At 38.2% G+C, this 20,709-nt stretch overlaps 1 protein-coding gene across 12 annotated transcripts in view; it reads left to right on the top strand.

The window, feature by feature from the left end:
* Positions 1 to 20,709, top strand: part of PDE10A (phosphodiesterase 10A) — a 333,920-nt gene that overhangs the window by 214,436 nt on the left and 98,775 nt on the right. For 10 of the 12 annotated variants that reach the window (XM_023223598.2, XM_023223597.2, XM_023223602.1 and 7 more), the window contains 2 exons: positions 5,439 to 5,559; positions 7,027 to 7,076. In XM_023223598.2, the coding sequence (XP_023079366.1) occupies positions 5,439 to 5,559; positions 7,027 to 7,076 (171 nt within the window). Of the gene's footprint in view, positions 1 to 1,294; positions 1,413 to 5,168; positions 5,560 to 7,026; positions 7,077 to 20,709 lie in introns of all 12 variants that reach the window. The other 2 variants (XM_023223606.1, XM_023223608.1) reach the window with 2 other exon arrangements.

Below are 20,709 nucleotides of genomic sequence, written 5' to 3'. Positions count from 1 at the left end.
TAGAGTCGTTAGAATTTCAGGTGTTCCTGATTTTTATGTAAATTCTGTACTTATGTAAATACCTATCAACAGGTACCTGGGTAAGAGCAAAACTTGGACAAAAATTTGGAGCTAGAAAATAACTGAGAAGTTTTGACTGTTAAGATTACACTTTAGCAACAAAAAGTCACAAAACTGAGTTGGAGACCAATAACTTACCATAGTCAAGTGTGCAACAAAGCAAGTAGGACCCACAAGGCTAAAGGAAGGGGGAACCAGCCCTCAGAAATGTTAGGCACCGCCCAGGAAGGCAGCAGATGTGAGAAGAGAATACACACACCTGAGAGAACCTCTTCCACAGCCCAGGCTCTCCATGCTTGGGAAGAGAACAGGGAGTGGCTACCACAGGTAAAAGCCTAATAGTAGCAGTTACTAGTTTTTGGAGTTTGAAATGCAGCTTAAGAATTGCTTGGCAGGTTTCTGTTTTGCTGCTTTGGGTCATAGTAATTGATTTATCCTGTTCTCTTTACTTGGGAAGCTCTTCCCTCAGATTTCTCCAAGTCTCACTTCTTCAGTCCCTTGCTGCATGGGGATCCTTCAGTGTGGAGTTCTGTCTCCTGCTGAGTATGTCTATTCCAGAAGTATATTCCCAAACTGCAATCACCAGAGGGTGTGTTCGAGAACCCATTGTGGCTCATTTTTGAGACAAACCTTGAGCTAAAACTTCACTGATTACCTGATCTCCATGAGCCCCTTTTGATTGGTACACCTCAGTGGAGTTTGGGTCTCTTAATATAATTAGTACTGCATTGCATTCCAGCCTGGGCAACAGAGCTAGACCCTGTCTCAAAATAATAATAATCATAAAGAATTAATGTCAGGGTAGAGCTGATATCCAGTCGTTCCCCAAGTCTAATAATTCTTCATGCCCCCATAATATTCAGTCACGCAGGTAAATGGCTGCAGACCTCTTTGGGAAAGGTAGGCGGAAGATCTATGCTATAAATTTTTGGCAGCATAGTAGGATTCTTCTTCAAGGGGACCTTGCTTTCTCTTTCCTTATTTAAGGAGTTCTGGGCCTGCGAATTGGCTCATGTCTGGGAATTCAGTGAAGTATTCTGACTCTCTCTTGTGGTCATCAAGTCAGATTTTTGTTCATTTAAGCCACAACATTTCTGTTTAAACAAATGAAAAAAAGTATGTCAGTAGGCTGCCCTGTTCAGTTCCAGGGACACTGTTGTCTTTGTTTTGTGTTGCTATATCAGAATACTACAGACTAGGAAATTTATGAATAAAATAAATTTATTTCTTACAGTTCTGGAGACAGAGAAGCTCAAGGTCAAGGTGCCTGCATCTGGCAAGGACCTTCCTGCTGCATCATCCCATGGCAGAAGGTGGAAGGGCAAGAGATCACGCTTTAGAGAGAGAGGAAGGTGGCCAAACTCATCCTTTTATTCAGAAACCCACTGCTGAGATAACTAACTCACTCCCCCAGTAATGGTATTAATCTGTTTATGAAGACAGGGCCATCATGTCCTAATCACCTCTTAAGGTTCCACCTCTCCATACTCTTGCATTGGGGATTATTTAACACAAACTTTGGGAGATATATTTAAACCATAGCACTCCACCCCTGGCCACCAAAATTCATGTCCTTTTAACATGTAGTATGCATTAATTACATCCCAGTGGCCTCAAAGTTCTTAACTTGTACAGCATCAGTCCAGAGTCTCATCTAAATCCGGTATGAGTGAGACTCAAGGAACAATTCATCCTGAAACAAACCTTCTCCAGCTTTGAGCCTGTGAAATCAAAATAAGTCATCTACTTCCAAAATTCAATGGTAGAACAGGCATAGGATTGATACTCCCATTCCAAAGAGGAGAAATAGACAAGAAAAGGGGTAACTGGTCCCAAAAGTCCAAAACTCAACAGAGAAAACAACATTAAGTTTTAAAGCTGCAGAATAATCTTCTTTGACTCCATTCCTCCCATTCTGCCCACACTGGAGTGGGGATTAGGCTCCTCAAGGCCTTGAGTATCCTTGCCCCTATGACTTTGCTGGGGCCAGCCCACACTTCAGCTCTCACAGGTTGGTGTCTCTCACGCCTGAGCTTCTTCAGAATTGTGAAGTTGCATTGGTAGCTCTACATTTTGTAGTCTCTGAGATGGCCTCGCTCTCAGGACTCCACTAGCCATTGGCCTACTGGGGGCTCTCTGTGGGGGCTCCACTGCTGCAACAAGTTTGTCTGTGGGCCCCAGGCTCTCTACTACATCCTTTGAAATCTAGGTAGAGGCTGCTGTGGCACCACAGCTCATGCAGCCGGCAAGTTTGCAGTTAGTGCTATGTGGATACCGCTGTGACTTACTATTTGTGCCCTCTGGAGGTGTGGCAGGAGCTGCACTTGAACTCACTTGAGCCGTGGCCAGGCTCACACTGTGAAGGAATGCAGGGAGTAGAGTTCTAAGTTGCCTGGGCAGCAAAAGCTGAGGTTCCATGGACACCTTTCTGGAAACCTTGCCCTCAAGGCCCTGCTCTGAGCCTGTGATGGGAGGGATGGCCTCCGAGATCTCTGAAGCAGCTTTACGGTCTTTCTCCCGTGGTCTTGATGAATGGCACCCAGATACTTGAGTTCATTGCCCTTAAGTTCTGCTTTCTATATAGCCCTGGGACATGGCTACAGATCAGTCAAGTTCTTTGTGACTTCATTAGAATGGCTTTTACTCCAGTTGCCAGCATCTTGTTCATTTCCATCCAATACCTCATCAGAATAGCCTTTATTGTCCATGTTTCTATCAGCTTTCTGATTGTGACCACTTAAGTAATTCCTAAGAAAGTTAAAGCCCTCCCTGCACCTGTTGTTTTTTTTCTAAGCCCTCACCAGAATTTCCCTTAATGCTTCCTTGATTGCAGTCTAGGCTCTTTACAGCCATTTCCTACAAGTTCTTCTGGCCTCTACTCATTTCCCAGTTCCAAAGCTGCTTCCACATTGTTGGATATTTGTTATTGCCACAGCCCCACTTGTAGGTACCAGTTTTCTGTTTTAGTCCATTTTGTGCTGCTGTAATACAGTATCTGAGACTAGGTAACTCATACAGAACAGAAATTTATTTCTTACAGTTTGGGAGGCTGGGAAGTCCTGGGTTGAGGGGCCTTCATTTGGTGAGGGCCTTACTGCTGTGTCATCCCATGGCAGAAAGGACAAGAGCAAGAGAGAGTGTACAAGAGAGAGAAGGGAAGAGGACCAAAGTCACCTTTTATCAGGATCCTGCTCCCATGATAACTCATTCACTGTCCCAATCACATCATGATTCCATTCACAAACATCATGATTCCATTCACAAACACCATGATTCCATTCACAAACACCATGATTCCATTCACAAATACCATTATTCCATTCACAAACATCATGATTCCATTCACAAGGCTCTGCCTTTTAAAGGGCCTGCCACTCAACACTGTTGCGTTGAGGATGAAGTTTCCAAAACGTGAACTTTGGAGGAAATGTTCAAACCATAGCACCTGGGATCAAGCAGCTGTGCTGAATATTTCTGTGTCCAAATTCCTCCGCAGCTTTGCTTCTGTTGATTGTGCTGACAATACCCACCTTGTCTCTGGATGTGAAGTGCTCCCACTTGTCCTCTGCCACATCAGTATCCCATCTTCTGGGTGAATTCAAGGAACATAGCCATATGGCAGCAGTTCCCACATTAATTTCTGGCCCACACCAGGGCCAGGTATATATTCACATATTCCAGGGCTCCCCCTGTAAACGTATTTCTCATGACCTTGGTGAAGGGGGGCATCCCTAGGACATAGCCAGGGGATTGCCAAACTGGTCTCCCATCATCAGGCAAATCCAGCATTCCAATCTTGCTAAGCCTTTGAATATATACCAGGGAAGTTCTGAGGTTTCAACTTCGTGGAGCATCGGCCACTTTTGGGAACAGATTTCAGCCAACCTAGCACTAGCACACTGAACCCAAGCTGGTACTCACATACAAAAACCTGCCATATTTACATATTGATTCCATTCCAACTAGAATGTGAGCTTATTGAAGACAATAGATGTAATTGTTTCACTGTTCTAGGGTCTCTGGTGACTAGAAGAGAGCCTACTCTAGTGCATTGTCTGGGTGTTCAGTGGTATTTGTCCAATCATTGGTTGGTTACTTATTTGTTCATTCAACAGGTATTTATTGAGTATAGTGCTCCAGAAAAACAGCAAGTAATAGACCTTTAGAAGTGGAAGTTATCGGAATGATCAAGAAGCAGAAAGATGGCCAGGGTTGGGACAGTGAAGGTAGAGGGAATGGGGTGTGAAATGAAGTTCTGAGCTGGATAGTAACCATGCTTTGCAGCATGTGGCGTGTTTCCATGTGAGGCGTTTTTGTCTATTATTCCAAGTGCAGTAGGAAGTCCCAGGAGTGTTTTAAGCCAGGGAAAGACAGAATTTTATATTTCAAGTTTACAGTACCTGTTATCTTGAGACTAGGTTTAGTAAGACAAGTTTGGGAGCAGGGAGATTCGTTGGAGGACTGTTTTTTATTCCTCTAGAGAATACACAGTGTAGCTTGAACTAGAGCAGGGTGGGGGTTGACATCTCCCTGTCCACCTGCTGTTGTCACTGGTGCCATGATGAAGCCTTGTGCTGTGGGCGTGCTGTGGGGCTACTGCTGTGGGGACAGTGGCTGCAGTGCAAGCGTCTAACTCTTGCTATGGTGGCAGGGATGAGAGCAGACCAAGGTGGAGCCGTATAGATGGAAAGGAATGGAAAATTAGAGTGACACACGGGACACTTGTTTCACCCAGTGCAGCGACTGCAGCAGCCTTTTCTAACATCTTACAGAGGTGCACTCAGCAAGCTCTTCTATGATATTATTTTTACTAATCCAGTTGCCTTATATATATAAAACTTCAGAAACAAACTTTGTAACAGCGCTATTTTAATATAAATAGGCTGCATAGATGCAGTCTATGGATAATTCTAAATATCCAGGCGCAGTGACTTACGCCTGTACATCCCAGCACTTTGAGAGGCTGAGGCAGAGGGATCACTTGATCTCAGGAGTACGAGACTAGGCTGGGTAACATGGTGAAAGCCTGTATCTACAAAAAATACAAAAATTAGCCAGGCATGGTGTGGTGGTATGTGCCTGTATTCCCAGCTGCTTGGGAGGTGGAGGTTGCAGTGAGCTGAGATAGTGCCACTGCATTCCAGCCTGGGTAACAGAGATAGACCCTGTCTCAAAATAAATAAATAGTCATAGCAATTTTAATTTTTAATCTACTTTTTTTATAAAATAGATTATAATATTTAAATCATGCTATAAAAACATAATGAATAGCTTAGTGTATTAAGTCACATATGTTAATAGTATGTTTTACAGACTAAGGAATTTTTATTATATTTTATTTAAACTCTGTTTTTATTTTTGTTATTTTTAATCCAAAGTACCAAGATACGAATATGCAGGGAGTTGTATATGAACTAAACAGCTATATAGAACAACGGTTGGACACAGGAGGGGACAACCAGCTACTCCTCTATGAACTGAGCAGCATCATCAAAATAGGTAAGAAGCATTTTGTGTTCCTCTTAGAAAAACTGGGCAAAGATTTTTTTACAAAAAGCAGTAAAAAAAATTCACTTACTAAGAGGCAGGTGAAAGTCATTTATATTTACTTCTATTTCTGGACTAAATTTGAAGTGAAAATATTTTATTATGAAACTACCAGAGTGAGTCAAACCTAAAACTTTCTAAATTATCTAATCCCAAATAAGTATCTGCCTGATACATACATGTAATATATTATGCCTTCTAATTCACACCTAGTTTCCTTTGGAAAGCATGGTTTTATTGAATTAAATCACATCTTTATAAAATGTATTAATTTTAAAGAGAGAATAAGCATTTTAAATATATTTGGGTAAATGACAATTTTATATACCATTTAAGAAATGGGTTATGTTGTGAATAGAATGGGGAAAGTTATGTCAGAAAAGTACTATTTTAGAAGGATACACTTGTTTTTAGGACACATTTTTCAGAAGGATACCCACTATGACAATTGAATCTTTCATTTTTCTTTTGTTTTTTAATTTGAAAATAAAAATATTAATGAGACCAACTACAGTGATCACATTTATTATATATTTAAGTATATGCTAGGCACCTGTCTATGCATATTATATGCATTAACTGACTTATTTTTATTATGGTCTCGTGAGGTTGTTTTTATTATTATCACTATTTTACTGATGAGGAAGCTTTTATTATTACCACTATTTTAAGATGTTTAACAGAGAGGTTAAACATCTTACCCAAAGTGACACAGGTAAAAAGGAGCTATTTTACTGATGAGGAAGCTATAGAACACAGAGGTTAAACATCTTACTCAAAGTGACACAGGTACAACGAGTTATTTTACTGATGAGGAAGCTATAGAACAGAGAGGTTAAACATCTTACCCAAAGTGATACAGGTAAAAAGGAGATAAGTAGGGGTTTAAATTGAGGCAGTCCCTCCAAGACTTACACTGTTAACTGCTATAGTTGCCTTCAGATGACCCTGAAACAATTTTAGGTAAGTTAAATTATATTTGCTTCAGTAACAATTGTAGATGAATACATCGGCTTTTTAGGTTGATACTTAATTAATTTTGGTTAATTAATATTATAAATGTCACTTGTGGTATTTTAGAAACTTTAAAATTTAAGCACAGTTCTCATTTAAAAAATATTAAATGATTCTGAATACTTACAGTTCAACAAATATGTTACTATGTAGTACATCGACTGCTATATGCATTTGAGGATATCATATCTTAAATTTTATACTCACTGATGAAAAATGTAGAGGATATTTTCATTATGCTATTGAGTAAGGCCATAAATGATTTTGTTCCATTTACTGCATGACCATTGATTCTGTTAACAAATCAGTTTGAAAGACTCACATCTGCCTCTCACCATGGAGAATGCATACATGTTAGATTCTCCCACTGAGCTCAGTTTCTTCCTTTTCTTATTACTTTGGCAGCCACAAAAGCTGATGGATTTGCATTGTATTTCCTTGGAGAGTGCAATAATGTAAGTATCTAAATTTAGATTTTGGTGCTCTAGATAAGAAAATATCATAAGCTCCTTTAAAAAAGTTATAAACAATAGACATTTCATGATTAAGTATTTTTCATTTAAATTCATTTTGGTTTTAGTTTCTATATTTGGTTGTTACCAGTCAAGAATTTTACTGACATGGCAACTTTTAGGCATAAAATCGTGTGTGTGTGTGTGTGTGTGTGTGTTTCCTTTGGTTTGTGGTACCCTCGGTTATAAATGGTGTTTCTAGATTTAGTGTTTTGTATAAAAGTTACTTGGCACTGTAAGCTTGGATGTTGTAGAGGAATTCTTGTACCCACTTTACACACGATCTACAGAAAGCTGAACGTTTTCTTGGTGTTTTGTAAAGTTTTTGCAGATGACTCTAAAACTCCTAGGGTGTAGTCCTAGGGCTCTGAGTCTAGATCCCTAAGCTGCCTTACTGTAGTAGGCTCAGGCCAGTCGAGGAATGGGGATTCTCAGCTCTGGCTGTTCCAGTCTTCCGTCGGCAGCCCGGATCCTGCGTTTCTGGTCTAACTTACCTGGAGCACAGCCCACCGTCAAATGCAACATACATAGGCACTTCCAAAAGTATTTCAAGATGTTCAATTACTGGCATTTGATTTTTGATACAGTATTAAAAAGTATACGTATTTTAGCATAATTTGAGCCAATAATACTAATATTCATAACTTTAATGTATAAATTCCCTCATAAATTTCTTTGACACATTTTTGCTTCACATTTCTTATGTGTTAGGCATTGCTATCTGAGATTTGGAATGTATTTTTGCAATATGCTACATGTATTCTTGAGTAATCAAAAGATGTATAAAATTATTTACATTATATACAGTGTTACTAGGAATAGAGACAAAAGCATCCTGAGATTTTTAGTAGGACTCTTAAATATAACAGTTTTGCAGAGTGTGAAAATAGTTGCACAAAAATATTTATTGGCTGATTTAATTAACTTACAGCTTATCTTACGCGTTTCCATGGCCATTGTTTTCCCTTGTATTGTAATAAATTACGCTTGTTACAAAGGCTTATTTAGGGCAAAGACATTTTCTTGTTCATTCTTGTATTTCCCAAGCCCCTCTCCTTGTGCCTTTCATATAAACAGATAAGAATGTTTATTAATTTGCATTATTCAGATACTACTACCACTTCTAAATAAACTATATTTCAGACACTGGTAGTATTCTAAAATGGCTAAGCTACTAAAATAACAAATAGATATTACTTTTTTTCTGTGCATTAAAAATTATTTTTAAAATGTCCAAGTTTTTATTAAAAGTTAGTAATTTCTTTTAGAAAAATATTTTGCAGTTTGCCATTATTTTTTAATTGGCTGATATGTGTGGAATGCAGTCTATTGTGGTCCATGTCGCATTACTCTTTCTGAGCCGCCTCCAGCAGTCCTCTGTGTGGCCACGCAGCTGTGCTTACATCCAGCCCCTTACCCTTGGGTGTCTAGTTCAGATCCGGGTGGACATGTGGCCTGTGAGGGCCCCGGCAGATTCTTTGCTAAAACCTGTATCTTGGATTCAGCAATTCTAGCCGTTCACCTGAACGAAAGTGATAACAACCCTGAAGTTGAGGCTGCCTCTACAGGATGCTCTCTTGCCCTGTGGAAAGAGAATAGAGACAGCTGCGGGCAGAGACTGAGAGGTGCAGGCAGCAGGCACCCTGTGGCTGCAGTGGATGGGAGCCCAAAATGCTGACTTTGCAGGGCTTGGATTTAGGTTACAAAACCCATATTCTTAATCACTTGGCTTAAAAAAATTTTTTTTTTTTTTGCTTTATTTGCAGACTTCTCTATACATTAGTCTCAATGAAGTAGTTTCCTCTTATGATTCAGCAAAAAGGTTTTCTATCTACAATATCTAAATTGTAATTTTATGTATCAATTTGAATTATTTCATCTTTACTTATCTTTTACTTTAGTAACTTAAAGGACTGGTACAATATCCTCTCAGTTTTATTCTGGCTCCTTATTCTTTTTTTTTTTTTGAGACGGAGTCTTGCTCTGTCGCCCGGGTGGGAGTGCAGTGGCCGGATCTCAGCTCACTGCAAGCTCCGTATTCTGGCTCCTTATTCTAAACTCCTAAGGCCAGTCCATTTACTGGGCATGCTTCTCTCTTGGGGCACTGATTCCCTGTTCCTTCTTTCTTTCCCGCATCTCAGGGACTGAGTCTCTTCTTCAACTTAATATCCCTGTGAACAGCAGGGTACATGGTGAAATTGTAGCTGTCTCTCAGCTTCCCAAGTCGGATCCCACTGTACACTGTATTTTGCTTTCTCAATGTTATGTATGTCTCCTTCATAGAACATAGCTGAGTCTGTGATTACATGTTTATCTGTGATTTGAGTGGTTATTTGTTTATCTGGCTTTCATGCTAGAATATCAGCTTTATGGAGACAGATACCTGATCTGCCTGGGAGGATCATTCTTGGGGATAATTACTGTGTTTTCCTCACTCTGTTTTGCCCTTTATGCATTCCACCTAGAGAGCTAAGCCCTTGTTATTTCCTTAACCCAGGGATTTCTATGGGTAGGAAGAAGACATGGGCTGAGAAATCTTAAGTTCATTCAAGTGTTTCTTTAGATGTATCTACATGATTACTACTGTCTTTGTTCTTCATTTCTTCTTGTATCTCAAGTCGTCCTGTTTGGGATCATTTTTCTTCCATCTGAAATACATCCTCTAGAGTTTCCCTCAGCGAGAGTTTGCTGATGGAAAACACTCAGTTTGTGTTTGTGTGAATTTGTCTTTATTTCACCCACTTTCCTGGAATGTATCTTTGGTAGATAGAGTTCAGGTTGATAAATTATCTCTCTGAATATTGACTAAAATAAAGATACTGTTTTTAAATTTATTTTGGTTTTCATTATAGTTTTTATTTCCTGTGCATATTTTCAAACTTGTCTTTTATTTCTTGAAATACATTAACTATATACTTCTTCTATGTTCTTTTGAATTTACAGTTTCTTGGGTGTGTTTAGTCCAACTCTGACAGATGGTGACTTTTTTGCTTAAGTGTTTTATGGTTTTCTTTTTCTTTTTCCTTTCTCTATCTCTTTCCCTCTCTCTTTCCCTCTCTCTCTCTCTCTGTAACTGTGAATTCTATTCTTTCATGGGGCTCTTAAATGGATACTCTCAAGGCTTATTAGAAGTGCCTTTCTAGTTCCTTTCTTGGAGATAGACAGGCATTTGTTTCTGCTAGTCACTTAAGGTACTACCAATCCAAAACCATTTTAAACTGAATTATCTGGTTGAGATGAATTTTCAGACTACAAAGTAGTATGGCTTCAAGAGTCAAATCCATATGCACAATTGTGACTTCTCAGAGGAGATTCTTATTTTCCCTCCAGTACTAATTTCAAAATAATCTGGCTTCCTTGCAGCCTCTTTGCTGGGGTAAGTGTATTTGTCCTTCAACCGAAGATGAATGTGTGGCCTGTTGCCTGTCTTGGCCCTCTAAAGGGGTCTTGACTTAGACTTCCCTCACAGAAAGGCCCCAACTTTTGTCTCCTGTCTCCCAATCTCCATGTGGCTTTCCTGGGAGAAGATCAGTCTATTCAGTCATTAGTTAATTCCCTCAAGAGAAAGCCAGCTTTGGGATCTGGTCAACTCCCACGGTTCCTTTATTTACTTCCTTTTAGATTTCTGTGGATTCCTTCCATTCTTCTCACCCAGCAAAGCAATATAAAAGATAGGTAAAGTATATTTTATGCAGCCTTTAAATAAATTTGAAATGTTTTTTCAAAAGTGTCAGCCAAATGATCTAATCTGCTATATTGCTGACAATAGAAGATATACTTCTGAAATGTAACTAACCATATTAAATTAAACATCTTTTGCCTAGGTAAGCAGATACATGTATATATTTTTGTATTTCTTCTTTTGCACATGAAAGGTAGCATAGTTTACATAATTATCAATCTTTAAAGAATTGTCTTGATTTGGAATCATAGCAAGAAAGTCTTTCTTAAATAACTCAATTTCACAGCAAAAATTATATACTTTAGTGACAAAATTATAATAAAACCCAAATAGACAGAAAATTTTCTGTCCATATCAACAAATACTAAGGGTTAAGAAAAGACAGAATTATACAGTTTTTACACTTACTAAAATATTACACTTTAATAAGTTTTTACACTTATTAAAGTATTCATTTTCTCAGTAGAAATATTATTTCTGAAATTGATGTAATGAGAAATATAACTTAAATAACATTTAAATATGTCAGAAGTTCTAACAGAATTTAAAAATGCACATTCATATAAGCAAGGAGGAAAAAACATTGTGTTTTTTTTCACATAGAACATTTAGCAGAAAAAAACAAATACTAAAAAGCACTAAAATTAAAACATAAAATATTGTTATGGAAATCATTATGTGATTATAACAAAATTACTTATAAAGAAGATCCAACTGTTAAAAGAAAAAAAAATTAGATCAGGTTAAAAAATGAAACTGTCTTTTATTCTGGTGCATTGAAGTTTCTGAAGCAAAATGGAGAAAATGGACAGAAAAGCAGTAGTATTTTTAGTTACTGAGATATCAAGAAAACAAGTTAGAAGACATTATCAATACCATTATTATTTATCCAAATAATACACATATTAAACTCAGTATATTAGGTTAGGATTTACCAACTTGTGGTTCCTTTTCTTTTCTGGGCTAGACCCTAACTTTAATGTATTTAATTTCTGTCTAAGAATTCTTCATAGGACTCCTATAATGGCTAAAAGCAAAGGAAATTGGAGGGCTCAGAAGAAGACAGGAAGATGAAGGAAAGTTTGAAACTTCCCAAAAACTTGTTGAATGGTTGTGAACAAAATGCTGGTAGTGATGTGGATAGTGAAGTCCAGGCTGAGGTGATCTCAGATGGAGATGAGGCCTGGCTGCTCCTAGCCAGGCACAGTCATATGTGTTCACAAAGAGAGGGTTTTGTGTTTAAAAAGGAAGCAGAATGTAAAAGTTTAGAATATTTGTAGCCTGACCATGTTGTAGAAAGGAAAAACTCATTTTCTGTGGAGAAATTCAAGCCACTGGCTGCAGAAATTTGCATAAGAGGAGCCAAATATTAATCACCAAGACAATGGAGAAAATATCTCCAGGACACTTCAGAGATCTTCACAGCAGCATCCCCATCACAGGTCCAGAGGCCTAGGAAAAATGGTTTCATGGACCAAGCCCAAGGACCTGCTACTCCAAACATGGCATCCTGTGTCCCATTCACTTCAGCTCTAGCTGTGGTACACAGAAAGCAAGAGTTTGGGAGCCTCCACCCAGATTTGAAAGGATGATAGAAATGCCTGGATATCCAGGCAGAATTCTGCTGCAGGGGCAGAGCCCTCATGGAGAACCGCTCCTAGTATAGTGCAGAGGAGAAATGTGGGATTGAGTTCCCCACACAGAGTCCCCACTGGGGTAATGTCTAGTGGAGCTGTGAGAAGAGGGCCACTGTCCTCCAGACCTTAGAACAGTAGATCCACCAACAGCTTCTACCATGTGCCTGGATAAGCAGCAGGCACTGAATGCCAGCCCATGAAGGCAGCCGCAGGGGCCATACCCTGCAGAACCACAGGGGCAAAGCTGTGGTTGTGGACTTGGGAGCCCACCCCTTGCATCAGCATGCACTGGATGTGAGACATGGAGTCAAAGGAGATTATTTTGGGGCCTTAATATTTAATGACTGTCTTACTGGGTTCTGGACTTGTACAGTGTCTGTACCACCTTTGTTTGGGCAAGTTTCTTCCTTTTGGAATGGGAGCATTTATCCAATGCCTGTACCCCCATTGTATCTTGGAAGTAACTAACTCATTTGTGATTTTACAGGCTCACAGGTGGAAGGGCCTTGCATTGTCTCAGATGGGACTTTAGACATGGACATTTATTTTTTTGTTTTTGAGACAGAGCCTTGCTCTGTCACCCAGGCTGGAGCACAGTGGTATGGTCTCGGCTCACTGCAACCTCTACCTCCTGGGTTCAAGTGATTCTCCTGTCTCAGCCTCCTGAGTAGCTGAGACTACACATACATATCACTGTGTTTGACTAGTTTTTTTTTCTGTATTTTTAGTAGAGATGGGGTATTGCCATGTTGGCCAGGCTGATCTCAAACCCCTGACCTCAGGTGATCCACCTGCCTCAGCCTCCCCATTACAGTGAGCCACCATGCCTGGCCTACACTTGGACTTTCAGGTTAATGCTGGAGTGAATTAGGACTTTGAAGGACTGCGGGGAAGACCTGATTGGTCTTGAAATGTGAGAAGGACATGATATTTGGGAGGGGCCAGAGGTGGAATTATATGGTTTGACTCTGTTTCCCCACCAAAATCTCATGTCAAATTGTAATTGCCACATTGGATCATGAGGGCGATTTCTCCTTGCTTTTCTCATGGTAGTGAATGTGTTCTCACGAGGTGTGGTGGTTTAAAAAGTGTGTGGCAGGCGGGGTGCGGTGGCTCACGCCTATAATCCCAGCACTTTGGGAGGCCGAGGCGGGTGGATCACAAGGTCAGGAGATTGAGACCATCCTGGCTAACATGGTGAAACCCCATATCCACTAAAAATAGAAAAATTAGCTGGGCGTGGGTGGTGGTTACCTGTAGTCCCAGCTAGTCCAGAGGCTGATTCAGGAGAATGGCGTGAACCTGGGAGGCGGAGCTTGCAGTGAGCCGAGATCTCGCCACTGCACTCTAGCCTGGGCGACAGAGTCAGACTCCATCTCAAAAAAAAAAAAAAAAAAGAGTGTGTGGCATTTCTCCACTTGCACTCCCACTCCTGTCACCATGTGAAGAAGTTCCTTATTTCCCCTTTCCCTTCCACCATGATTGTAAGTTTCCTGAGGCCTCACAGTCATGCTTCCTGTTAAGCCTGCGGAACTGTGAGTCAATTAAACCTCTTTCATACATTACCCAGTCTCAGGTAGTTCTTTCTAGCAGTGTGAGAACAGACTAAAACACAGACAAACCATTTACTAAACTGACAAAAAAAAAGAAACATAATTATATATGTTTAATAATTTAAAAACAAGTAAAACAATAGATATAATGAAAATGAGAAATTATGAGGAATTATTTTTACTAACAAATGTGAAAACCTAGATTAGAACAGTTTTCAAGGAAAATATAAATTATCCTATTTAATACAAAGGATAATCGAAAACGTATTAGTCCAGTAGCCAAGGAGGAGATTGAAGGCACTGTTGAAATATTGCCTTTCTACAAACCAGTAGGGCATTGATTCATGTGACTGTTTTTGAGCACCAGTCATTACCAGGCACCACGTTAAACCCAGGGAGACAGTGATAAGCCCAGCCTGGGCTCCTGTACCTTCATTGTTCGTTTGCTACTGGGGCAGCCCTTTAAGAAGGAGAATTCCTGTGCTCCTTATACTTTTTCAGAACTTGGGGAGAAAGGAAAACTTCCCCGTAAGTAGTTTAGCATTAAAATAATTTTGGTTCTGAAGTTAGATTGTGTGAGTTCTATTTCACCACTTAATAATTGTGTAACTAATAATTGTGTGACTTGGCAAGATTTTTTTAAAAAATTTTTTATTATTATTTTTTTAAAATTATACTTTAAGTTCTAGGGTACATGTGCACAACGTGCAGGTTTGTTATATATGTGTACATGTGCCATGTTGGTGTGCTGCACCCATTAACTCGTCATTTACATTAGGTATGTCTCCTAATGCTATCCCTCCCCCCTACCCCCACCCCACAATAGGACCCGATGTGTGATGCTCCCCTTCCCGTGTCCAAGTGATCTCATTGTTCATTTCCCACCTATGAGTGAGAACATGCAGTGTTTGGTTTTCTGTTCTTGCGATAGTTTGCTGAGAATGATGGTTTCCAGCTGCATCCATGTCTCTACAAAGGACATGAACTCATCCTTTTTTATGGCTGCATAGTATTCCACGGTGTATATGTGCCACATTTTCTTAATCCAGTCTGTCACTGATGGACATTTGGGTTGATTCCAAGTCTTTGCTATTGTGAATAGTGCCGCAATAAACATACGCACGCATGTGTCTTTATAGCAGCATGACTTATAATCCTGGGTATATCCCCAGTAATGGGATGGCTGGGTCAAATGGTATTTCTAGTTCTAGATCCTTGAGGAATCGCCACACTGTTTTCCACAATGGTTGAACTAGTTTGCAGTCCCACCAACGGTGTAAAAGTGTTCCTGTTTCTCCACGTCCTCTTCAGCACTTGTTGTTTCCTGACTTTTTAATGATTGCCATTCTAACTGGTGTGAGATGGTATCTCATTGTGGTTTTGATTTGCATTTCTCTGATGGCCAGTGGTGATGAGCATTTTTTCATGTGTCTGTTGGCTGTATGAATGTCTTCTTTTGAGAAGTGTCTGTTCATATCCTTTGCCTGCTTTTTGATGGAGTTGTTTGTTTTTTTCTTGTAAATTTGATTGAGTTCTTTATAGGTTCTGGATATTAGCCCTTTGTCAGATGAGTAGATTGCAAAAATTTTCTCCCATTCTGTAGGTTGCCTGTTCACTCTGATGGTAGTTTCTTTCGCTGTGCAGAAGCTCTTTAATTTAGATCCCATTTGTCAATTTTGGCTTTTGTTGCCGTTGCTTTTGGTGTTTTAGACATGAAGTCCTTGCCCATGGTTTAGAAAGATTCTTAAACTTTCTAAACCTTAATTTACCATTTACCCTCCATTAGTTAAATGTTACACCATAAATGCTGTTTGTTTAACAAACTGTTTAAAACATCTGCTAAGTACCAAAAAACTGTGCTAAATTGCTGAGCAAACAAAAACAAAATTATTTCTGACATCAAAGAATGTACAAGCAGTAGGGGAGATAGAAAAATCAACAACTAGTTACAGCACATGATTTTTATGTGCTAACAGAGGAGCTCAAGGGCTCTGTGACCACGAATGTGATGGGGCTGCAGCACATAAAAACAGATTGGATGCTGAGGAGACAATATTTGAGTGGGGATTTAAAACCTCTCAGTAGATGAGAGGGAAAATAAAGGATGTCTTTTGGGCAGAAGAAGCAATTTCTGAGAAATCTGGAGTTAACAAAGAAAACAGTGTATGTTGTATCCTGGTGCATAGCAATATCTGCTATAGACAAAGTGCTCTTGAGATGTTTTTTTGGGAAAAAAATAATTTTTTCATGACTGAATTTTTGCTCAATTCAACTTTTATTGTTTGTATGGCTACACTTAGTTACATGTATAACATACCTGATAATATTGTCTTTATAGTTTTTCCACTGTTATCTATCAGAGTTGTTTGTGAAAGTTGAAAACCTTATGTATTTTATACCTTTAAATTTCTAATTCAAAAGTAAATTTATTGATATATATATATGTTATTTTAAAAATAATCTTTCCACAATTTACAGGTTTGATGTTAGTTAAGCAGTTGTTTGTTATTTTTATTTATAAACATGAGCAACTAAATGACTCTAGAAGTCCTAGATTCATAGAATGCTAAAGCTAAAAGAGATACTTCCAAATTTTTTAATTTAATCTTTTCATTTTAGGGATGAGGTGGCCAAGGTCTTTTTTATGGGTAACGATTGTCCGAGTTCACACAGCTAGTCAAAAACTAAAGGCTAGGCTCCCATTCCAAAGTTACTGTGCTTTCTACAAAGTAAAGCTATAGGCTCTTTCCACCCTAACACAATACTTCTTTTAAGAACATAGCTTCCCCCTGCCCTTTTGTTACTTGATTTTTATAACCCACATACTGGGAAGAACACATTTTCAGTTTTGTACTTGGGATACAATTGATAAAAATGGAAGAGCAGAAGAATCTTAAGTTTTAGCTTCAATATATATGCATTAAACATTCACCGGAAATATTGCATTCTTTGTATTCAGAGCTGGTAGTTTATAGTAATTGTTTGCCTTTTTCAAGTGCACAGTGAACTTCAGCAGATTTATTTTTAAGAATTATGCAAACAAAGTTAGTCATCCATATATCAAGTTCCAGGTAAATGTGGAAGCTATTTACTTACGGCCATCTACATAGATCCAAATTTGTTTACTATCCAGTGCCATCTAGTGTCTTAAAGGATAATAGCGTATTGGTAAACCTAAATACCTTGTTTCTAAAATTTAACTGGTTGTGAGTTGAAGTCTTAACATTGAATTGAAGTCTCATGAATAAAGTGATGTTTGAATTGTACATGGAAAGAAAGATGAAGGCAAGTGTTAACTAAGTGAAGTAAACATCTATTTGACTGATATCAATGAATTGGATTTTTCTATTTTATTAAAAGATGGTGTTTTTATAAATTGTATTAGTCTATTCTCTTGTTCATTTTTCACCAAATCAATTTATTTCCCCAAATTGACATTTTTATAATTTGAATGTTTTAAATTCCTTTATTGAACCAACCTATTGATTATGACTTGTGCACCCAATCTTTTCTAGTTTAAATTATCTCTTTAGAAATAGATACAAAAATTTGCTGTTACCACAAAATATTAGCTACCTTCTAATGAGTTTCTTAGAAAAATTTAAAAGCTGATTCCTCCCCTAGAACTTCCTGGACTCTGATAGGATTGATTTTCTCTTCTTTGGGCAATCTCATTGATGCTAGTTGAGAAGTGGAGGGACTAGTGGTCACCTTCACCTCTAGAACTCTCAAATGCTAAAGAACTGCAGCAGCCTTTGGTCAAGTAGATATCCTGAAGGCAGTTACTTTCTTCTCTGGAAACGATAGCGGTGGCTAATGTTTGAAACTTTAAAGTTTTTCCTTATTTTTTAGTTGTGGTTTTTATTTCTGGCCTCTAAAAGATGCTTGTTCTAATTGCAGTTTTCATATATTTATACAATAGTAGAGCAGGAGTTAATCTTAGAGACCCAGTTCAACTCTGGATATTATAGATAAATTTGATATTGTAAATATGTGGATAAGAGGCTTAATACTTCTTAAAATAATGTCTGGTGTTTTTATTCATCCTTCTATGAAAATAGTGAGCATAAGGTTTTTTATGTTATTAATCTGAATATCCCAGTTAAATCTTTAAGTCAGCAATTATATTGATTTTGAAAAATGAAGTCCCTATTTCCTGTGTAAATGTCTTTAGAACTTATTTACATTAATCTTTTATTAATGATTAATGCATTCTTGTAGATACTTCACCAATGAGAAATGCAAAGTATATATCTTTTTTGTTTGTTTGTTTGTTTGTTTTTAAGCAGGATCTCACTCTGTCACCCAGGCTGGGGTATAGTAGCACAATCTTAGCTCACTGTAACCTCAAACTTCTGGCTTCAAGTGATCCTCCCACCTCGGCCTCCTGAGTAGCTAGTGCTACAGGCATGCACCACCTCACCCAGCTAATTTTTTTATTTTTTGTAGAGGTGGGGTCTCACTATGTTGCCCAGGCTGATCTTGAACTCCTAGTCTCAAGCCATCCTCCTACCACAGCCTCCAAAAGCCCTGGGATTATAAGGATGAGTCACTGTGCCCAGGCCAAAGTGTATAGCTTATAAAATAAATCATGATTATTTTGAAATACTAAGAACTAAGTCAGGATTTGCCTTGCCAAATCACAACATGTACTGTGAACTTTTTATAATAATTAAAACTGTGGTCTACAAGTAAACCCAATGATACAGAATTGGGAATTCAGAAACAGACCCAAGTATATTTAAGGATAGGTGGGGCACGGTGGCTCACGCCTGTAATCCCAGCACTTTGGGAGGCTAATGTGGGGTGGATCACCTGAGGTCGGGAGTCTGAGACCAGCCTGACCAACACGGAGAAATCCCATCTCTACTAAAAATACATAATTAGCCAGGTGTGATGGTATATGCCTGTAATCCCAGCTACTCGGGAGGCTGAGGCAGGAGAATCGCTTGAACCCAGGAGGCAGAGGTTGCAGTGAGCCAAGATTGCGCCATTGCACTCCAACCTGGGCAACAAAAGCAAAACTCTGTCTCAAAAAAATTAAAAATTAAAAATTAAAGTATATTTGAGGATGAAGTGTATGATGAAGGTGGCAGTTCACTCAGTGGGAAAATGATGATTCAGTCCATGACCTCCTACTTGACAATATCTGTGGAGTAAAAGGAGTTTGAATTAACTTTTCCCTAGCCCTGAATATGTGTAAAATTCAACCTCTATTTTAGAGGTTCATTATTGACTTTTTATATTTGTAACAGGTAGCTACCTATCAATGCATTCAACTACAAAAATCAGTTAAAAAAAATACTTCTGCAAAACATGTGATTCCAACCAGTGACTGATTCTCAATTAGAAATTAATGTTAAAAAGGGAACTTCTGCAGGTAAATTGTTTGGAGGCAAACAAAACAAAAACCACAGAGTAGGGAACCACTAATATAAAGGAGGGAAAGTGGAGCCATGAAAACATGTCAGAAACAAGTGTGTGTTGTGAGGTTAGGCTTCATTTTCCCTTCTGTTGGAGTTTTTGGCCTTCATATTGCAGTGTATTCAATGTTTTGTTAGCATTTATCGTCAGCTCTCATTGGAAACATTTCTGTTTGATTAATGTGAACAAAAATCGTGAGCTAATTAGGAAAACAAGTATGAAGCTTCCACTATAAAGTATTAGTCGATTTTTGATAATTATTTTTTAACTACATAGAGAAGGTTTTCATATTCTAGCAAGTAGTTAAAAGACTTCTAAACCTTTTATTTTCAGCAAACTTAATAGATAGAAGAGCTTTCCATACACTCTCGGGTACAGTATTTGCTTATCTGTTACTTGTGTATCGTATGAAACCTCCACAGAAGCAATACATATTTTATAATACTGAATAGATGATCATCTAATAATGTAGGAATGTATACGATAGTCCGTTATTATTGGATTATGAAGCTACATATAACTTGAACATGCGATTAAATTCAGCCTTAAAGGGCCTATGGCTAAGTCATAAAAAAAAATATGTGTTTTACCTTTTCAAACAAACAAATGCAGCCAAAAACTATGACTCCCTCCACACCCCCTACAAAAATTCAGAGCTACTGTTGGAAGCTTGCTCCAGAGTTCACCTTCTGTTTTCATTATGACATATTCTTCTTTAAGAGTTATCTAAACCACTCAGTTCAATTTACATTCACTTCCTGCAGTTCTGTCTTTGGTACAGAAAAGGGACAGTTGCTTCCTTATAGTTTGAGAAAATCATTGTCAATTGTAATTTTTCTTCATTCTAAATATACCACTTTTTAAATTTTTTTTCTTGCGTTTATCTCCTTTTTGTTCTTGAATTACCTTTCTACTCTTTCTGTCTTAAGAAAGGGTGACAAACTGAATTGTGTTTGGACAATGATAGATATTGAATCTAATGAGAGTCTTACTCTATGCCATGTGTATATTGGTGCCTAATGTAGTTACAGTAACTAGAAAATGGTTTTTCTAGCCTTTTAAAGAATAACTAAGTTGCAACTGTCATTCATCATATATGAAAATTTTAATCCATAAGTATATACTTTCTATTTGAACATATTAAATAGCTTCGTTCTTTTCAAAATAATTACTTAAAATAAATTTTTCACATTCATTGTACTTAACAGCAAATACGACTTAAGCACAACCCTAGATAGATATGCTTGGAAATGCAGGTATTTTGAACTTAACTTCTAATC

This window comes from Piliocolobus tephrosceles, chromosome 5 (assembly GCF_002776525.5).
Source record: "Piliocolobus tephrosceles isolate RC106 chromosome 5, ASM277652v3, whole genome shotgun sequence".
Taxonomy (NCBI): Eukaryota; Metazoa; Chordata; class Mammalia; order Primates; family Cercopithecidae; genus Piliocolobus; species Piliocolobus tephrosceles.
This window is presented reverse-complemented; position numbering and strand designations above follow the sequence as displayed.